Below are 14168 nucleotides of genomic sequence, written 5' to 3'. Positions count from 1 at the left end.
TGTCCAGCCTCGCGAGCCAGGCTTACCTAAGCAGAAAGCCCCACTCACCCGAAGATCGAAGATTGTCGACACTTCCATGGCTCAGTCATACCACTCCCACCCAACACATTATTCCAAGTTTGTAGATGAAGTACAAGTACGCCGCGGCTACCTATCATTCGAATCTTGTTGGGATCATCAACTAGAACTACCTACACAGTCCTTGTATTCGGTGTGAGCCGGACATTGAAACGTCCGTAGCGCTTATGCGCCTTGACAATGGCGAACCAGACCCAACAAAATGAGACGAGAGCTTTGCTTGCCCTGCTGACCAAGGACCTGGAAGCCAAAACCCTGGAACAAAAGCAACGCGAAGAGACCTTGGCCAATCTGAAAGTCTTGGGCCGCAATGTCAATAACGTCTCCGGGATCTATAATGACGATGGCATCAAGGCACTGGGGAGCTACGCATTTGGAAAATTTCCCCCATCAGTGCGCCGGGAAGCGCTGAGATGCATGGCGAATGCACTTCTTTTGCTTCCAGCAGCCCGTCAATCTTCGCTCAAACTCGGTCTCGACAAGAAAGCAACGGATGCACTCCAGGATGCGGACGACGACGACGAATTTCTTCTATCCCGAATACTGTTCCTGATGACCTATGACCCTGGCATTGACCTGAAATCCCTGATAGCAGATCACAGTCTGGCAGACACCATCGTGAAGCACCTTTCTCGTCACGCAGACGAGGCGAAGAAGTCCACGCCGAAGAGCCCGGCCAGTCCGGGCAATGTGGCGCTAATGGAAACCCTCAAACTTCTTTTCAACGGCACAAGTGTCAGAACGGATCAATTTGCAAGGTTTCAGCCTGCTGTCGTCGAGCTATTCCGTATTCTCATCCATTCAGATATCCCGTCGCCAGCGCTTCAGCCGCCGATAAGCCTGCTCGTGAACGCTTTGGCCAACCTGGATATTGACCCTGACATGACGAAGGCCAGCGAAGTACAACCGACAGTAGACAAGTTGATGACGATCCTCGAACGGGCCATCCAAGAGCACTCCTCGACGGAATTAGACACGATTGTAGTTCCATTGTTGACAGTCCTAAGGAACATCAACGAGGCTGCAGGACCCGAGCTCCGTAACACTATGAGGATACGGCTCTTGCCTGACGATAAGGAAAGGGACCAACCCCTTGGGAAATCATCTTCGCTGGCCTCACAGCTTCTGCGACTCACCACGTCTTCGGGGACGCTGAACTTGTCTGAAGCGATCTCAGGACTGATGTTTGAACTTTCCGACAAAGATGCCAATCAATACGTCAGGAACGTGGGATATGGCTACGCTGCAGGATATTTGATGACCCATAAAATCCCTATCCCAGAAAGTGCGAAGAGGTCCCAAGTCCCAGGTGAATCCTCCAGCGAGATCCCTGTTAATCCCATCACTGGACAGAGACTCGACAAAGAACAACCAATTGAACTACCCGAGATGACGCGAGAAGAAAAAGAACGGGAAGCGGAAAGAATGTTTGTGTTGTTCGAGAGGCTCAGAGGGACGGGGGTGGTGACCGTCAAGAACCCAGTGGAGGAAGCCAACGATGAAGGGAGGTTCGAGGAGCTCAGTGATTCTGATTCAGAGTGATTTGGGGTAGACGCGGCTCTTAGGAGAGGATGGCTGGATGGGTATTCTAGTAGCTACTCGGGACCTCGTACAATACTCCCAAGACTGGTCGCCAAGTCCCATGCACTTTGTATTACATTCATCGCTGTGCTGGTTTGTTGGTTGCTGGCGCCACTCGGATAGGGAGTCAGCGGGGGCCGACCACGGGCAAGCGGGGGGCGAGGGTGGCCAAGAGTGGCCGGTTCCTGCATACACTCGCAGTTAGTGAACCCCTAAAGACCCCAAGCGATAAGCTTAAGTGGCTGGAACGGAGAATCGTCTAAAGTCGACAACGTGTTGAACCTGCGGGCTGTGCTGCGCTGGCAAAAATAATCCTCACCTAAACACCCTCTTTCCACCTCACCTTCCTACTTGCCGCAACCATCTCAGCACCGCTCTTTTGAGGAGGGGCTGCGCTTCCAGTCGCCTTGTTTACGTCTTGCATCAAGGCAATGGTCCATCGCGTCGAGGTAGCTATGAATGGCACTTCCAAAGCCAACGGGGTCAACGGGGTCAACGGGGTCAACGGCCACTCGAAGGATGGCTTGCCGCGACAATCCCTCGCATCACGCAAACAGTCGTCCCCTATGGCTCCCGCTTTCATGACTTCTGCCCCAGGCAAAGTCATTGTCTTTGGTGAACATGCTGTTGTTCACGGAAAGGCCGCAATGGCCGCCGCCGTCTCCCTTCGATCCTATCTCCTGGTTACGACCCTCTCGAAATCGCATCGGACAATTCAGCTCGTGTTTCCGGATATCGGACTCGATCACACCTGGAATATCGATGATTTACCTTGGCATATCTTCACAAAGACCACGCGGAAACCTCGATACTACGACATGGTGACGTCGTTGGATCCTGAGCTCGTCGCTGCCATGAAACCGCATATCGAAACGGTGTCCGTCCATTTGGCCGGAGACAAGAGAAGGATACATCAAAATGCGGCTTCTGCTTTCCTGTATCTGTTTCTGTGCCTTCAGACGCCTGCTGCGCAGGCTTGTATTTATACACTACGGTCTACATTACCTGTTAGCGCAGGTCTTGGATCGAGTGCTAGCATTTGCGTTTGCATCAGCGCTGCCCTTCTCAAACAGATCCATGTGTTATCCGGACCGCACCACGATCAACCGGAAGAGGAAATCGAGATGCAACTTGAGAGAATAAACAAGTGGGCTTTTGTTGGCGAGTTATGCATCCATGGCAATCCCAGTGGAGTGGACAATACTGTAGCAACACATGGCAGGGCTGTTTTGTTCAAGAGACTCGACTATTCGAAGCCACCGAGTGCCACGCCATTGAAAGATTTCCCTGAACTTCCCTTGTTGTTAATCAACACGAAACAGCCCCGTACAACCGCGGTAGAGGTCGCCAAAGTCGCCGCGTTGAAGAAGAAATATCCAGCGGTAACCGAGGCGACACTGGACAGCATTGACGAGGTTACAATGTCAGCGCACGCTTTGATTACTTCGGACGAATTTGACCCCGTGTCAGAGCAAAATATCGAACATCTCGGTGATTTGTTCCGCATCAATCATGGGTTGCTGGTATCGCTGGGAGTGTCTCATCCCAAGCTGGAACACATTCGAGAGTTGGTGGACTACGCCGATATTGGTTGGACCAAACTCACAGGTGCTGGTGGCGGTGGATGTGCCATCACCTTACTCAAGCGAGGCGTTGACCCAGCTGCGATTATTGAGTTGAAGGAGAAGTTCGAGGCTGCAGGATTTGAAGAGTACACGACTACCCTAGGGGGCAGTGGTGTCGGCATGCTCTACCCTGCAGTCTTGCACAATGGCACAGAGGAAGAAGGAGGTGAAGAAATTGACCAGCAAAAGTTCCTCAACGCCGAAGGTGAAGAGGGGATTGAAGCCTTGGTGGGTGTTGGCCTGACCGAAAGGCGGCCAGAATGGAAGTTCTGGAGGTAGTCGACGATGAACCTGTTCCTTGGTGTCTTATTAGCGAAGGCGCAACGCATCAAGGATCAAATGAAAGGGCTATCTAGTTAATGAGGGAGCAAAAGTCGTCGCGGTTTATGTATTATATATTGTTTCAATGACCAAATTCTAGTACGCGAAGAGACGACATCTGTAAGTCACGTGGATCAGTCGGAGACAAACATTCAGATTCCTCCGAGGTGGATTTCAACTTCGTATTGTTCTCTTCATTCCCACGGACGTTTTTGGTTAAATGGATTGAACATCATCGTGCGAATTTATCTACTCGTCTATTTGTGCGGGCTTTTAGACATTCCGGCAAAGGTGTGTGACATGGTCGTGAGATTGTATCCTTTTTGACTGGGCGACTTGATCTCAACAAGGCTAGATTGGACAGTCGTGTCAGCGTTCTACGAGGCTGCTCGTCGGATTGACAAGATACATGCTTTTTCCATCGAAGCTTCCCTTTGAAGGCTGACATCTGCTTTGCGAAACATGGCTGAAGCCGCTTCGACCACGGCACCCAGAAAACCCAAAGCCAAGTCCAAGGAACCGTTCTACGCCGTGTCGCCCTTGTGGAAAGATGTCGTCCCCATCCCCCTCATCGACGGTCCTCCAGGCCAGAAAGATCCCGGTCCGGCGCTCGCCACCATTGCCTACTCGGTGCGGTACAGCGAAGCCATGTCTTACTTGAGGGCCTTGATGGCCACCAACGAGTTAAGCCGGCGAGCCCTGGACCTGACCGAGGACATTATCGGCATGAACCCGGCGCATTACACGGTGTGGCTGTATCGTGCCAAGATATTGAAGGTGCTGTGGGAGAAGGAGGAAGTGAGTGTCGAGGACGGAGTCGGCCAGGAGCTGGAGTGGTTGGAAGGAGTCAGTGAGCGGAACTTGAAGAACTATCAGATTTGGTGAGTTTGCCTATCTCGCACACTTGGCTTTTCTTCTTCTGTTCTTTATTCCATGCTCAAACTACAGCGCCCAAAAGAAATTGTCACATCTTCCGTCCCGACTTATGCCTTCTCTCGTTTGCAGGCACCACCGCCAACTGTTGGTTTCGCTCCTGCCGAGCCTCCCACCCAACGAAGCCGACTTCATCACGCACATCCTCTCCTTCGACGCCAAGAACTACCACGTCTGGACGTACCGCCAATGGCTCTGCCGTCGCTTCCCGGACCCGCTGTTGACCACGGACATGGAGCTGCAGGCCGTCGACGCCCTCATCAACGAGGACGTGCGCAACAACTCGGCCTGGAACCACCGGTACTTTGTCTGCTTCGGCGCCGAGGAACTGGCGGCGATCGAGGACTCAGACAGCAAGATCCGCAAAGACGTGCTCGCGAGCGGCAAGCTAGTCGTCGACGAGGAACTGGTCGAAAGGGAGATCAACTACGCCAAGGACCACATTGCGTGGGCCCCGCAGAACCCGTCGCCATGGAACTACCTCAAGGGTGTGCTCAAGCGCGCTGCCATCCCCGTGACCGATCTCCAGGTCTTCTGCGAGGGCTTTGTCGGCGGCAAGGGCGCCGATCTGATGAGCGACAGCGGCAGCGTCAAGAGCAGCCACGCCATTGATTGGTTGGCCGACATTTATCGCCTGGATGGCAAGATCGAGAGGAGCAGGGCGTGCCTGGAGGCGCTGGGCAACAAGTGGGACCCCATCCGGAAGAAGTACTGGGACTGGAGGGCGAAACAGCTGGGCGAGTGAAATCGACATGTACGAGATGAGATGACGCTAAACAAGACCTTGGGTGGAATTGGATCGAATACAAGAAAGCCTTCCTCTGGAAGAGCCGTCCCCGACTCTTTTTACATCATCTATGTCTAAGCGATTTCTACGGTTGACGATCTCAAAAGAAGAGGCGGAAGCCTGCTCTAAAACAGCCAATGCCCGAAACCTTTCATGCGCGAACCGCAGCAATCTAACAAGCTCTTTCTCTGCTATCTATATCTTCTCATCCTTGTCGTGCACAATAACCCTGATCCCTTGACTATCCAGCTTGACCCCGGCCGTGAATAGATCCCTTGTGGGCGTCGCATCGCTGTCATCCGTCTGGTACATTTCCAGATTATATCGCATCACTATGGCCGCCACGGACATGTACAGCTGCGCATATGCCAAGTGCATGCCGATACAGTTCCGGGATCCCTTGCCGAACGCGACGATGTACTTGTCCAGACGGCTTGTGGTCTTGCCCTCGGCGATGGCGTCTTCGTCGAGCCATCTCTCGGGATCAAATTTCCGGGGTTTGGGGAAGATGTTCTCGTCGATGAGGACCAGGTGTGGTGTCATGGCCACGGGCGTGCCTGCTGGGATGGTCCATTCTTTATATTGGATTGGCTTGTCATAGACTCTTGGCAAGCGTGACAGCATTCCACCGGCCATCCGTACACCCTCTTTGATGACGGCAGTCAGATAGGGCATCCTTTCCAGCGATGTCCAGGGCGCCACTGGGTCACCGGGCGGGATTTCGACCTGGGACAACTCGGCGCGCATCTTTGCCAGCACATCCGGGTTCTTCATGATATGGTACGTCGTAATGGTAATGGCCCAGGCGGTTGTCTCAGAGCCCGCAGTGGCAATCAAGACGCCCTCATCAATCAATCGTTCATCGCTCAATTCATCCTCGGGCAGGTCACTCGACAAAATCTGGGCGAAGATGGTGTCCTTGCGCCTCTTTTCGGTCTTGATGGCTTGCATTGTCTCCGGATCGGATTTGATCTTCTTCACCTGGATGCCGACACGCTGCATCCAGGATTTCATGAATCCGACTGGTGGAACCAGTTTGATTGCCACGGATAGGGGCATCGAGCGGACGATGGCGCCGATCAGGGGGAACGAGCGCACAATAGCTGCCGATGCGCGTCCACCAGTGTTGACAAGCTTCCAGGTCATGGCCCATTCCGGATGGTGGATGTAATCGTACGTCCAACCGTAAGAACACTGCGTTAGAACATCGGTGGTCAAGGCCAAATACACGGCCTCGAGATCCAACACCTCGCGACTCCCCTTGATCTTATCTAGCCGTTCGCACATGACGGCCAACTTCTCTTGAATGACAGGCATGTTGGCGACAATGCTGGCCTTTGAGAAGAAGGGGTTCAACGCTCCCCGTCTTTTGCGATGGATCTCATGCTCAACGGTCATACCTCCGGCGGTGGGCACCGCAAAACCCCGCGTCCACCACGCCCACTTGTCCAGTTTCAAGCCATAGAGCGCGTCAAAGAAGTCGGGATCGTGGATGTGCACGTCGTCCGGATTGGTGCGAATGATGGGGCCGTACTTTTCGTGCATTTCCTTGATTCTCCACACATATTGATGGCCTTTGAAGACATCGTAGTAAGTTTCATACCAGTATGAGGCGACGGCAAGTTTGGAGCCGGGGAAACGCCGAAGCGGGTGGAAGTAGATTCTGTAGACTGCTAAGACGAGGTCGTAGACAACTTTGGCCAGAATAAGATAGCCTACAAGGCCGAGCCATGTCGTGACCAGGCCGAAGCTGATGTCTTGTGGTGAGACCATCTTTGCTGATTTTGGAACGGCAAAGAGTCCAACGTGCGAGAAACGGCCTGCTCCCAGTGCTCCAAGTCGAGTTTCTTAGGAATCTTCGAGGAGCAGCACTGGGAGAGGCGGTCTGATGTATGACGGAGAACGATTGAAGTCTCCTGCGGGCTTGGGGTCCAAAAGAATAGGGGTCAAAGAACCGGCGGCGAAGCCACTATCAGCTCGGCAGTCGGAGTCGAAGATAACTCGTCATTACGATATATTTTCAGACATTGTTCACGCGATTGAGGCGATCCATCGACACTCCTGACACATGTCAGTACCTATCAGTAACGACAGCTGCACAATGGAACTCACATTGTTTTTGCCCTGGCATAGGTATGCAGGATGCTGGTGGTTGAAGGATCACGGGCATCGGAGCAACGACCGGTTGCCTAAAGAATTTGAATCTTGGACCATCGCCCAACTACCATAAAAGGTAAGGGGTCGTCGTGGTGACGAGGATCCATTGATATTTTAGGGCTGAGGCCCCCCAGAGTCAAGACATTTTGGTGTGAATTGGAATATCCATGCGTGTCTATGTACGTTTTTGGGGGGGTATCCATCATGAGTCGAGATCTTCCGCATGGAAGCATCTCCTTTGACATGTCGGTCGTACAGCATCGTCATATGGCGTTGAGGCCAATATCCGTCTCCCTCGTTGAACCACGCGTTAAGAGCCTCCTTCCGACAGTTTCTCGCGGCCTATTTAAAAGGTATTCAATGATGGAACAGCCTCGTGCTCTGCTCAATGAAGGTTATCCCCAGATTATCTGCCGTGTCAAACACTGCTCCATCATTTTGTGAGCCAGTCGGGGCGGCAATGTATTTCACGCCACTTCGGGCGGCTCGGTATACGTTATCGACGAATGGAAACTGGCTCATGTCAGTGAAGACGATAGGAATGGGAAACAGAACTCACGAAAGCATCGCTTGAAACGGCAACCTCGCCAAGCTTGTCCAACCATTGCCGTCTCTCTTCAGGAGAGAATGGCTTGGGTACACACCCTTCTGCAAAATTGCGCTCATAATCTTTGGTCTCGAACTCGCTCTGAGGAGGTACCTGGCCTGAGCACAGCATGTCAATGGCATTGGATTTTTCTGCCCGCTTGACACCCTTGGCCCATACTATCGATAGTGTGCGTTCATGAAAGCGCATCCACCAATTATCGGCCTTGTCGCCTGCTAGTCGCGTGCAGTGAATCCGACTCTGCTGCCCGGCACCAAGACCAATGACTTGACCGTTCAATGCGTAGCAGACAGAGTTTGACTGGGTATATTTCACCGCAATGGTCGCGACAGTGAGATCGCGCAGCGCCGAATCCGACAGCTTCGGAGAATCTTTCGGACGGATGATGGAGTTGAATGTCTCGTTGGGCGAGATTTTGACGTCGTTTCGTCCTTGCGTTAGTTGGACTCCATACACGGTGCGTGTTTCTTGCGCCGGAGGTTCATAGGTCTCATCCATTTGGAGTACCAGATATTTACCCGCCTTCTTCTTCTTCAAGATTTCCAGCGCCTCGGGCTCATACTCTGGCGCAATAATTCCATCAGAAACCTCTCGAGAGATGATTTTCGCGGTGGGGACGTCGCACTTGTCGGAGAGAGCAATCACATCGCCGAAACTCGACATGCGATCCGCACCACGCGCTCGAGCGTATGCTTGCGCTAGACCCGATGTCTCGATCCCTTCGATGTCGTCGACCATGTAAACTCGTCGCTCCTTTTCGTTCAGCGGTACTGCAATAGCGGCGCCCGCAGGAGACACGTGCTTGAAACTTGCAGCAGCTGGCAGTCCTACTGCTTGCTGGAGCTCTTTCACCAGGGGCCAGGCATTTAGACAATCGAGAAGGTTGATGTAGCCGGGCGAGCCACCTAAAACTTTGAAAGGCAGCTTACCATTGCGCACAAATGCGGCGGCAGGCTTCTGGTGAGGATTGGCGCCGTATCGAAGGGAGAGCTGTTGCACACCATTACCGGCGTACTGTTTGCGGAAGAAGTCAGAGATGGCGGCATCGTAATCGGCAGTATGTTCAAAAGCCTTCAGAGCATATTTTTGGCGACTCTCTTCAGATATGTCGCCTTTGTCCAACTCCTCAAGAAAGTGGTGATAATCTTCGGGATCGCTCAGAATGGTTACCCTAGCGTGATTCTTGGCCGCTGCTCTGATAAGAGTGACTCCTCCAATGTCGATTTCTTCTACGGCTTCCGGGATGGTCACGTTGATCTTAGCAATAGTGTCCTTGAACGGGTACAAGTTGCAGACGACAAAGTCGACTTTGTTGATGTTCTGGTCAGCGAGATCTTTCTCGTCAGAAGCAAGATCTCGAGCCAAGATCCCTGCGTGGACAGCTGGATGAAGGGTCTTGACTCGACCGGAGAGCATTTCGGGTGCCTTTGTGATAGCAGAGACATCTCTAAAGGGCATTAGCAAATTTGCCAAATTGGACAAGATGTGTTATCCCGCACTCGACACCGAAACCGGCCTCTCGGATCATTTTCGCTGTCCCACCAGAAGCCAGCAGCCGAACATCCTTTTTGATCAAGCCTTTGGCGAGATCGAGCAAGCCGGTTTTGTCGTATACCGAAAGGATAGCTAACAGGGTTAGAATATAATGTAAGCGGTGCAGGGTCCACGTGGCAAAGGTGACATGCCTATCTTCTGGGAAGCCATCGTAGTTGAATACCACTCGGGCTTAAATTCCGGAGGTTTGGAAGGGAGGTTGCCTGGGTCGATGGATAAGTCGTCTACAGGGCAAGCCGCATTGATAAGTGATGGTTCGCTGTATGACTGTGGGAGTTTATCACAAAAAGAACTTCACGTTGATGATTTTGCTTCCACCATGCCACTCATGCAAAGCAAGAAATTTCGATACTGCGCTTTAAGGTCTACATTCCCGACGTAATGCCAAGCCTACGGCGAAGCATATGAAGGTGGAGAGCATGACTCAAACTTGACAAAGCTTGACCAAGACTTGACAAACTTGTTCCTGGCTGAAGAGCAAGAGGCCTCGCAAGCATCGACCAAGGTGGCCCAACCTGTGGCGCGATTCTCTATGACATCAAACCCGGGACATCAACGGAAATCGCCAGATCGATCTGCGACGAAGGGAACAACCCTGCTTTGCTGTCTACCAGTTCGTAGCTGCTCTCGAACCACATGGACATATTGGCTTTGATTATCTGATTCGTTGTATCAGTTTAACAAAGAATTCTGTTCAGCCTGGTCAGAAATGGGGAATCAGATGAATAATTTGATACATGTGTTGCATTGCGACGCCAGATCAGATTGTCGCTTCCAGTTCCAGCCAGGTTGGGGCGTTGTGGCTTTATCACCTGATCAACATTGGCAACGAGCTCGCCAGCTGTTACCTGGCAGCCCTCTTCGTGGATCACAAATCTATGGCCGCAAGAGAATGCAAACTATGGGATTCATCGTGTCCTTCATTCCGTTCATCATTGCGGCGGAGCTTTAGCTGTTGTTGGATGTCAAGGGAGCCGGAGGGAAGGCGTTTGAATTTATCTACTTTTTCAGCTGTTTCTGGATTCAATTCGACCCCAACTCTACTACCTTCTTGGTGGCGGGGAGGTGTATCCGGGCCCAATTCGTGCTACAGCGCATGGTATTAGTGCAGCAGTCGGGAAATTGGGTGCATTATGTGCAACTGGTATCTACCAACTACATCGGGGGTAGGACCAAGTTTTGCATACGTGATGGACTGATTGAATTTCGAGAGGAGTGGACTGATGTGCCCGATAGGTTGTCAGCTGGTTTGGCCTCATAGGCTTTATTCTCACTCTTTTGTTCATCCCGGATACGACAGGTCTCGGCCTTCGTAAGCAGGAACGATACTGGCATTTCATTCGGGAAGGACGACCTCAAGATTACCACGGCATCACAATCCAGCCCAGACATGTCAGTTGGTACGAAAGAGTGGTCCTGAAGCGGCACCTCCAGTATAACCCGGAGCTGGATCGCCTTGCTCGGATCAATGAGCTCAGGGACTTGTATGAGGAGGCCGAGGGTTCCAAGAGCGGCGAAACAGATGATGAGAAAACTCTCCCAGGAACCAACCAGGCCGATCTAGACGACAACGTTAGCGGATACTTCGACATGAAGAGGCGACACGGGAAGAAACAGGATTTGTGACTGTTTGGCTCGGGGGGGAAGGAGATGTGCACTGTACGAGTAATGTGCTGCTGTCCTTTGCAAGAAGTTTAGGATTGCAAGGTGATGCGCGGATTGTACACTATGACATATCAAAAAATAGCCGTTTCATGGGCCAGGGGGGGATCAACACAGCATTACCATACGCTATTTGGTAGTGATATGCGGAGGACCAAGGGCTTTTCCAAGTGAGCGGCTCAGTTGCAGGCGGCTTGGCAGGAGACAGGAAGCTGCGGGGAAGTTTCCGTTTCCGGGCACCGCTGCTAATTTTGGGTTTAATAATAGCGAGAAAAAATGGTTGTACTTGTCAGGGGGCGGATATCCATTGGCTTCACTCAGCGCTGGCTTCTGGAGAGCCCCAAAGGTTAGACAACTTTGCTGTGCCTCCTTGCTTGGTATGGAGGCCTTCACGTCTTCAGGAGACATTCCCCGCTCGCCTAGCTGAGGTTATGCGATTATGCTGGCGAACATGCCAGGGAAGACCACCGGAGAGTTCCCTTCTCCCCCCTATTAATGATCACTCTGCGAAGCACACAACCATGCCCTATATCGCCAGCGCTTCCAGACAAGTGCCTTTTGCTCCTGTGGAGAGCCACCCGGGGAGCAAGGAATCTGTGCAACGCGCAGAAAAGAGCACCAAGCCCAACTCTATTCGGGGAGGAACACATGGGTATGTAACTAAATGTGTTGCTTTGATCTAAGATAGCGCCCGCCAGGAGATCCCGCGGTTCAACCTCAACCTCGCCGTCATCCTCGCTCTTGCTGCTGCCGCCCCAGCTCCCCCTCTCACCTCTGGCTCTCCAACTGCACACAGATGCCCATGTCCAATTCAGTAGCCTATTGTTGTTGCTGAATTGGACAGACCATTGTCGCAACACCGCGTCACTCTCACCCATTCACTTGCTGGATCATGTGACGCATGGGTGCCTGCCGCTTTCATGATTCACTGCAAACTCAATATCAGTCGACATCATTCAACGTGCTTCGCTTTTGCTGGTTATCACTAGTTTCTTCTTCACACACATTTTTCCCAACCTACCTTTGATTTATCCTGCTTGGTTCCCACTTTGACGATTCCCTTCTGCTTGTCTCTTGGAGCAGGCATCTCGTCTCATCCTGGCTCTCGCCTACAGAGGATTTCCTGCATCATTCCTCAGACAAGCCTTGCTCATGCAGACAACAAAGAGCCATCATGCCATCTCCAAAGCGTGATCGTTTGCTTCCCCACCGCAATCGTCAGCATGTCCTCCGACCGGTTGCTCAACTCACCGGCCCACCTGCTCCGCGACCCCAAGCAGAGACTCGTCGTCCAACCACTGAGCCCATGGCCAAGATCCCCAAACCTGCCCCTTCCCGACCTCCCAAGCCTTTCGCCTTCTTCAAGCTGCCCGGCGAGATCAGAAATCGAATCTATGATCTTATCATACCTGAAGCTCGGGTCATCATCTCAGCCAACCATCCTCAGAAGGAACTCCAGCTGATGAAGCAACGAGAGCCCTTTAAGAAACACAAGCTACCCCCTCATCGCCTGCTGGGCCAGTTTACCGGCAAGGCAACTGGGGTTTCTCTCCTCCTGAGCTGTCGTCAGATGAACCAGGAAGCCGTCCCGTTCATCTATGCCAGAACCACATTCTGCTTCGACCGAATTGTTGTGGTGCGAAATTTCCTCAAAACCATTCCTGAACATGCCCGCACGAGCATCCGAGCCCTTGAGATTACCCACGTTGGGTACGCCGAACCCAGGTGGCTGGCTGACCGCCAGTGGAAATTGAGACACGATGCGAGATGGGCCGCTCTGTTGCGACAGATCAAGCATCAGGTAACGGCGCTTCAGAAGCTGACCCTTGACGTCACTTTCTTCGACTGGCCGTGCCGACTGGATGTCACTGAGAGTTGGGCTCGTCCTTTTCGGGAACTTGCTGGGGACGGCCTGGACCGCGTGGATTTCACTCTAGAACACGAGCGATTCCACCCGGTCAAGGTGGCAGCTACGGCAAAGGAGCTGGAGAACATGATGATGAGCGCAGAGGGCACAAAGCAGAAGAGACGAGAGGAAAGGCTCAAAGCGGAGATGGCAAGCAAGCGCAAAGCGACCAAGATCAAGGCATTAACCATCAAACTCCCACTTGGCGACCAGACTCCCAGCTGGAACATGCCAGTCAAGAAAGTTGTCAAGACCAAAGGTCTGGAGCAGTACGCAGTGGCTGAACTGCCAGTGGCATATTGTTGAGAGTCGGATCTGTTGACGCGTGGGGTGGGACATGAGATGGATCTGGTAAGGGTGCTATTCAGAGTATGCGAGCTATGGGGAAGATGAAAATAAATGACCAGGGATGGATTAAACAGCATTATTGAAGGCGGATCGGGGACAAAGCGGCTCGAAAAAGCCACGAGCGGAGCAGGTTGTACCGTGACTGTCCATGACCAACACACCACACATATTGCGTTCAGAGGGACCAAAGAGAATAGATTACAGAGTGAGTATCTCTCCGGACTGGTGAGGGCTAAGCGCCAATCAGAAATTAGTGCTGAAGCCCAAGTACTCGGTACATAGCTAGCAGGGCAGAGAATTTCCAAACATAGAAAATCATAGGGTTGAAGGCATGCAGGTGGCAGCCAGCCAGTGTGTACGAGGTGCCAGGAGGTGCCTCGTACTCGATAGAATGACCAAAAATAGCGAGATGGGCCGAATGATGAGCTCTGTGTGCTATACTTGTACTTGTCCGCTGGTAGGCTGGGTAGGCCCGGTAGGGCCCCGCTATTCCCCGCTGCAGGTTTGGCAGGCACCAGGCCTAGAACTTGGCCACCATGCCACTACGGGACAGTCCTCGGTAGGTACATACAGTACCTGAGACCCCCCAGGACCCCTCTCACCTGCTCT

The 14168-nt window shown here is 52.5% G+C and overlaps 7 protein-coding genes across 7 annotated transcripts; 5 read left to right on the top strand and 2 right to left on the bottom strand.

Annotated features, from left to right (window-relative positions):
- Positions 1–258: 258 nt before the first annotated feature.
- A1O5_12272 (uncharacterized protein) lies at positions 259–1620 on the top strand (the record flags this gene model as incomplete). Its single annotated transcript, XM_007752841.1, has 1 exon — positions 259–1620. One exon carries the CDS (start codon positions 259–261, stop codon positions 1618–1620), a length of 1362 nt encoding a protein of 453 aa, XP_007751031.1.
- A 470-nt stretch (positions 1621–2090) lies between these two features.
- A1O5_12271 (mevalonate kinase) lies at positions 2091–3563 on the top strand (the record flags this gene model as incomplete). The annotated part of the gene is made up of 1 exon (XM_007752840.1): positions 2091–3563. One exon carries the CDS (start codon positions 2091–2093, stop codon positions 3561–3563), a length of 1473 nt encoding a protein of 490 aa, XP_007751030.1.
- Positions 3564–4067: 504 nt separating this feature from the next.
- On the top strand, positions 4068–5283 carry A1O5_12270 (uncharacterized protein; the record flags this gene model as incomplete). Its single annotated transcript, XM_007752839.1, has 2 exons — positions 4068–4486; positions 4611–5283. 2 exons carry the CDS (start codon positions 4068–4070, stop codon positions 5281–5283), a joined length of 1092 nt encoding a protein of 363 aa, XP_007751029.1.
- A 237-nt stretch (positions 5284–5520) lies between these two features.
- A1O5_12269 (uncharacterized protein) lies at positions 5521–7098 on the bottom strand (the record flags this gene model as incomplete). Its single annotated transcript, XM_007752838.1, has 1 exon — positions 5521–7098. The coding sequence occupies one exon, from the start codon at positions 7096–7098 to the stop codon at positions 5521–5523; it is 1578 nt and encodes a 525-aa protein (XP_007751028.1).
- Positions 7099–7839: 741 nt separating this feature from the next.
- On the bottom strand, positions 7840–10287 carry A1O5_12268 (bifunctional purine biosynthesis protein ADE17; the record flags this gene model as incomplete). The annotated part of the gene is made up of 4 exons (XM_007752837.1): positions 7840–7995; positions 8042–9536; positions 9589–9715; positions 10188–10287. The coding sequence occupies 4 exons, from the start codon at positions 10285–10287 to the stop codon at positions 7840–7842; spliced, it is 1878 nt and encodes a 625-aa protein (XP_007751027.1).
- A 489-nt stretch (positions 10288–10776) lies between these two features.
- On the top strand, positions 10777–11269 carry A1O5_12267 (uncharacterized protein; the record flags this gene model as incomplete). The annotated part of the gene is made up of 2 exons (XM_007752836.1): positions 10777–10809; positions 10880–11269. 2 exons carry the CDS (start codon positions 10777–10779, stop codon positions 11267–11269), a joined length of 423 nt encoding a protein of 140 aa, XP_007751026.1.
- A 1210-nt stretch (positions 11270–12479) lies between these two features.
- On the top strand, positions 12480–13517 carry A1O5_12266 (uncharacterized protein; the record flags this gene model as incomplete). Its single annotated transcript, XM_007752835.1, has 1 exon — positions 12480–13517. The coding sequence occupies one exon, from the start codon at positions 12480–12482 to the stop codon at positions 13515–13517; it is 1038 nt and encodes a 345-aa protein (XP_007751025.1).
- Positions 13518–14168: the final 651 nt, after the last annotated feature.

This window comes from Cladophialophora psammophila (genome assembly GCF_000585535.1).
Source record: "Cladophialophora psammophila CBS 110553 chromosome Unknown aczJe-supercont1.32, whole genome shotgun sequence".
Classification (NCBI taxonomy): domain Eukaryota; kingdom Fungi; phylum Ascomycota; class Eurotiomycetes; order Chaetothyriales; family Herpotrichiellaceae; genus Cladophialophora; species Cladophialophora psammophila.
Note: the sequence above shows the minus strand (reverse complement) of the source record. Positions and strands in the feature narration are given on the sequence as shown.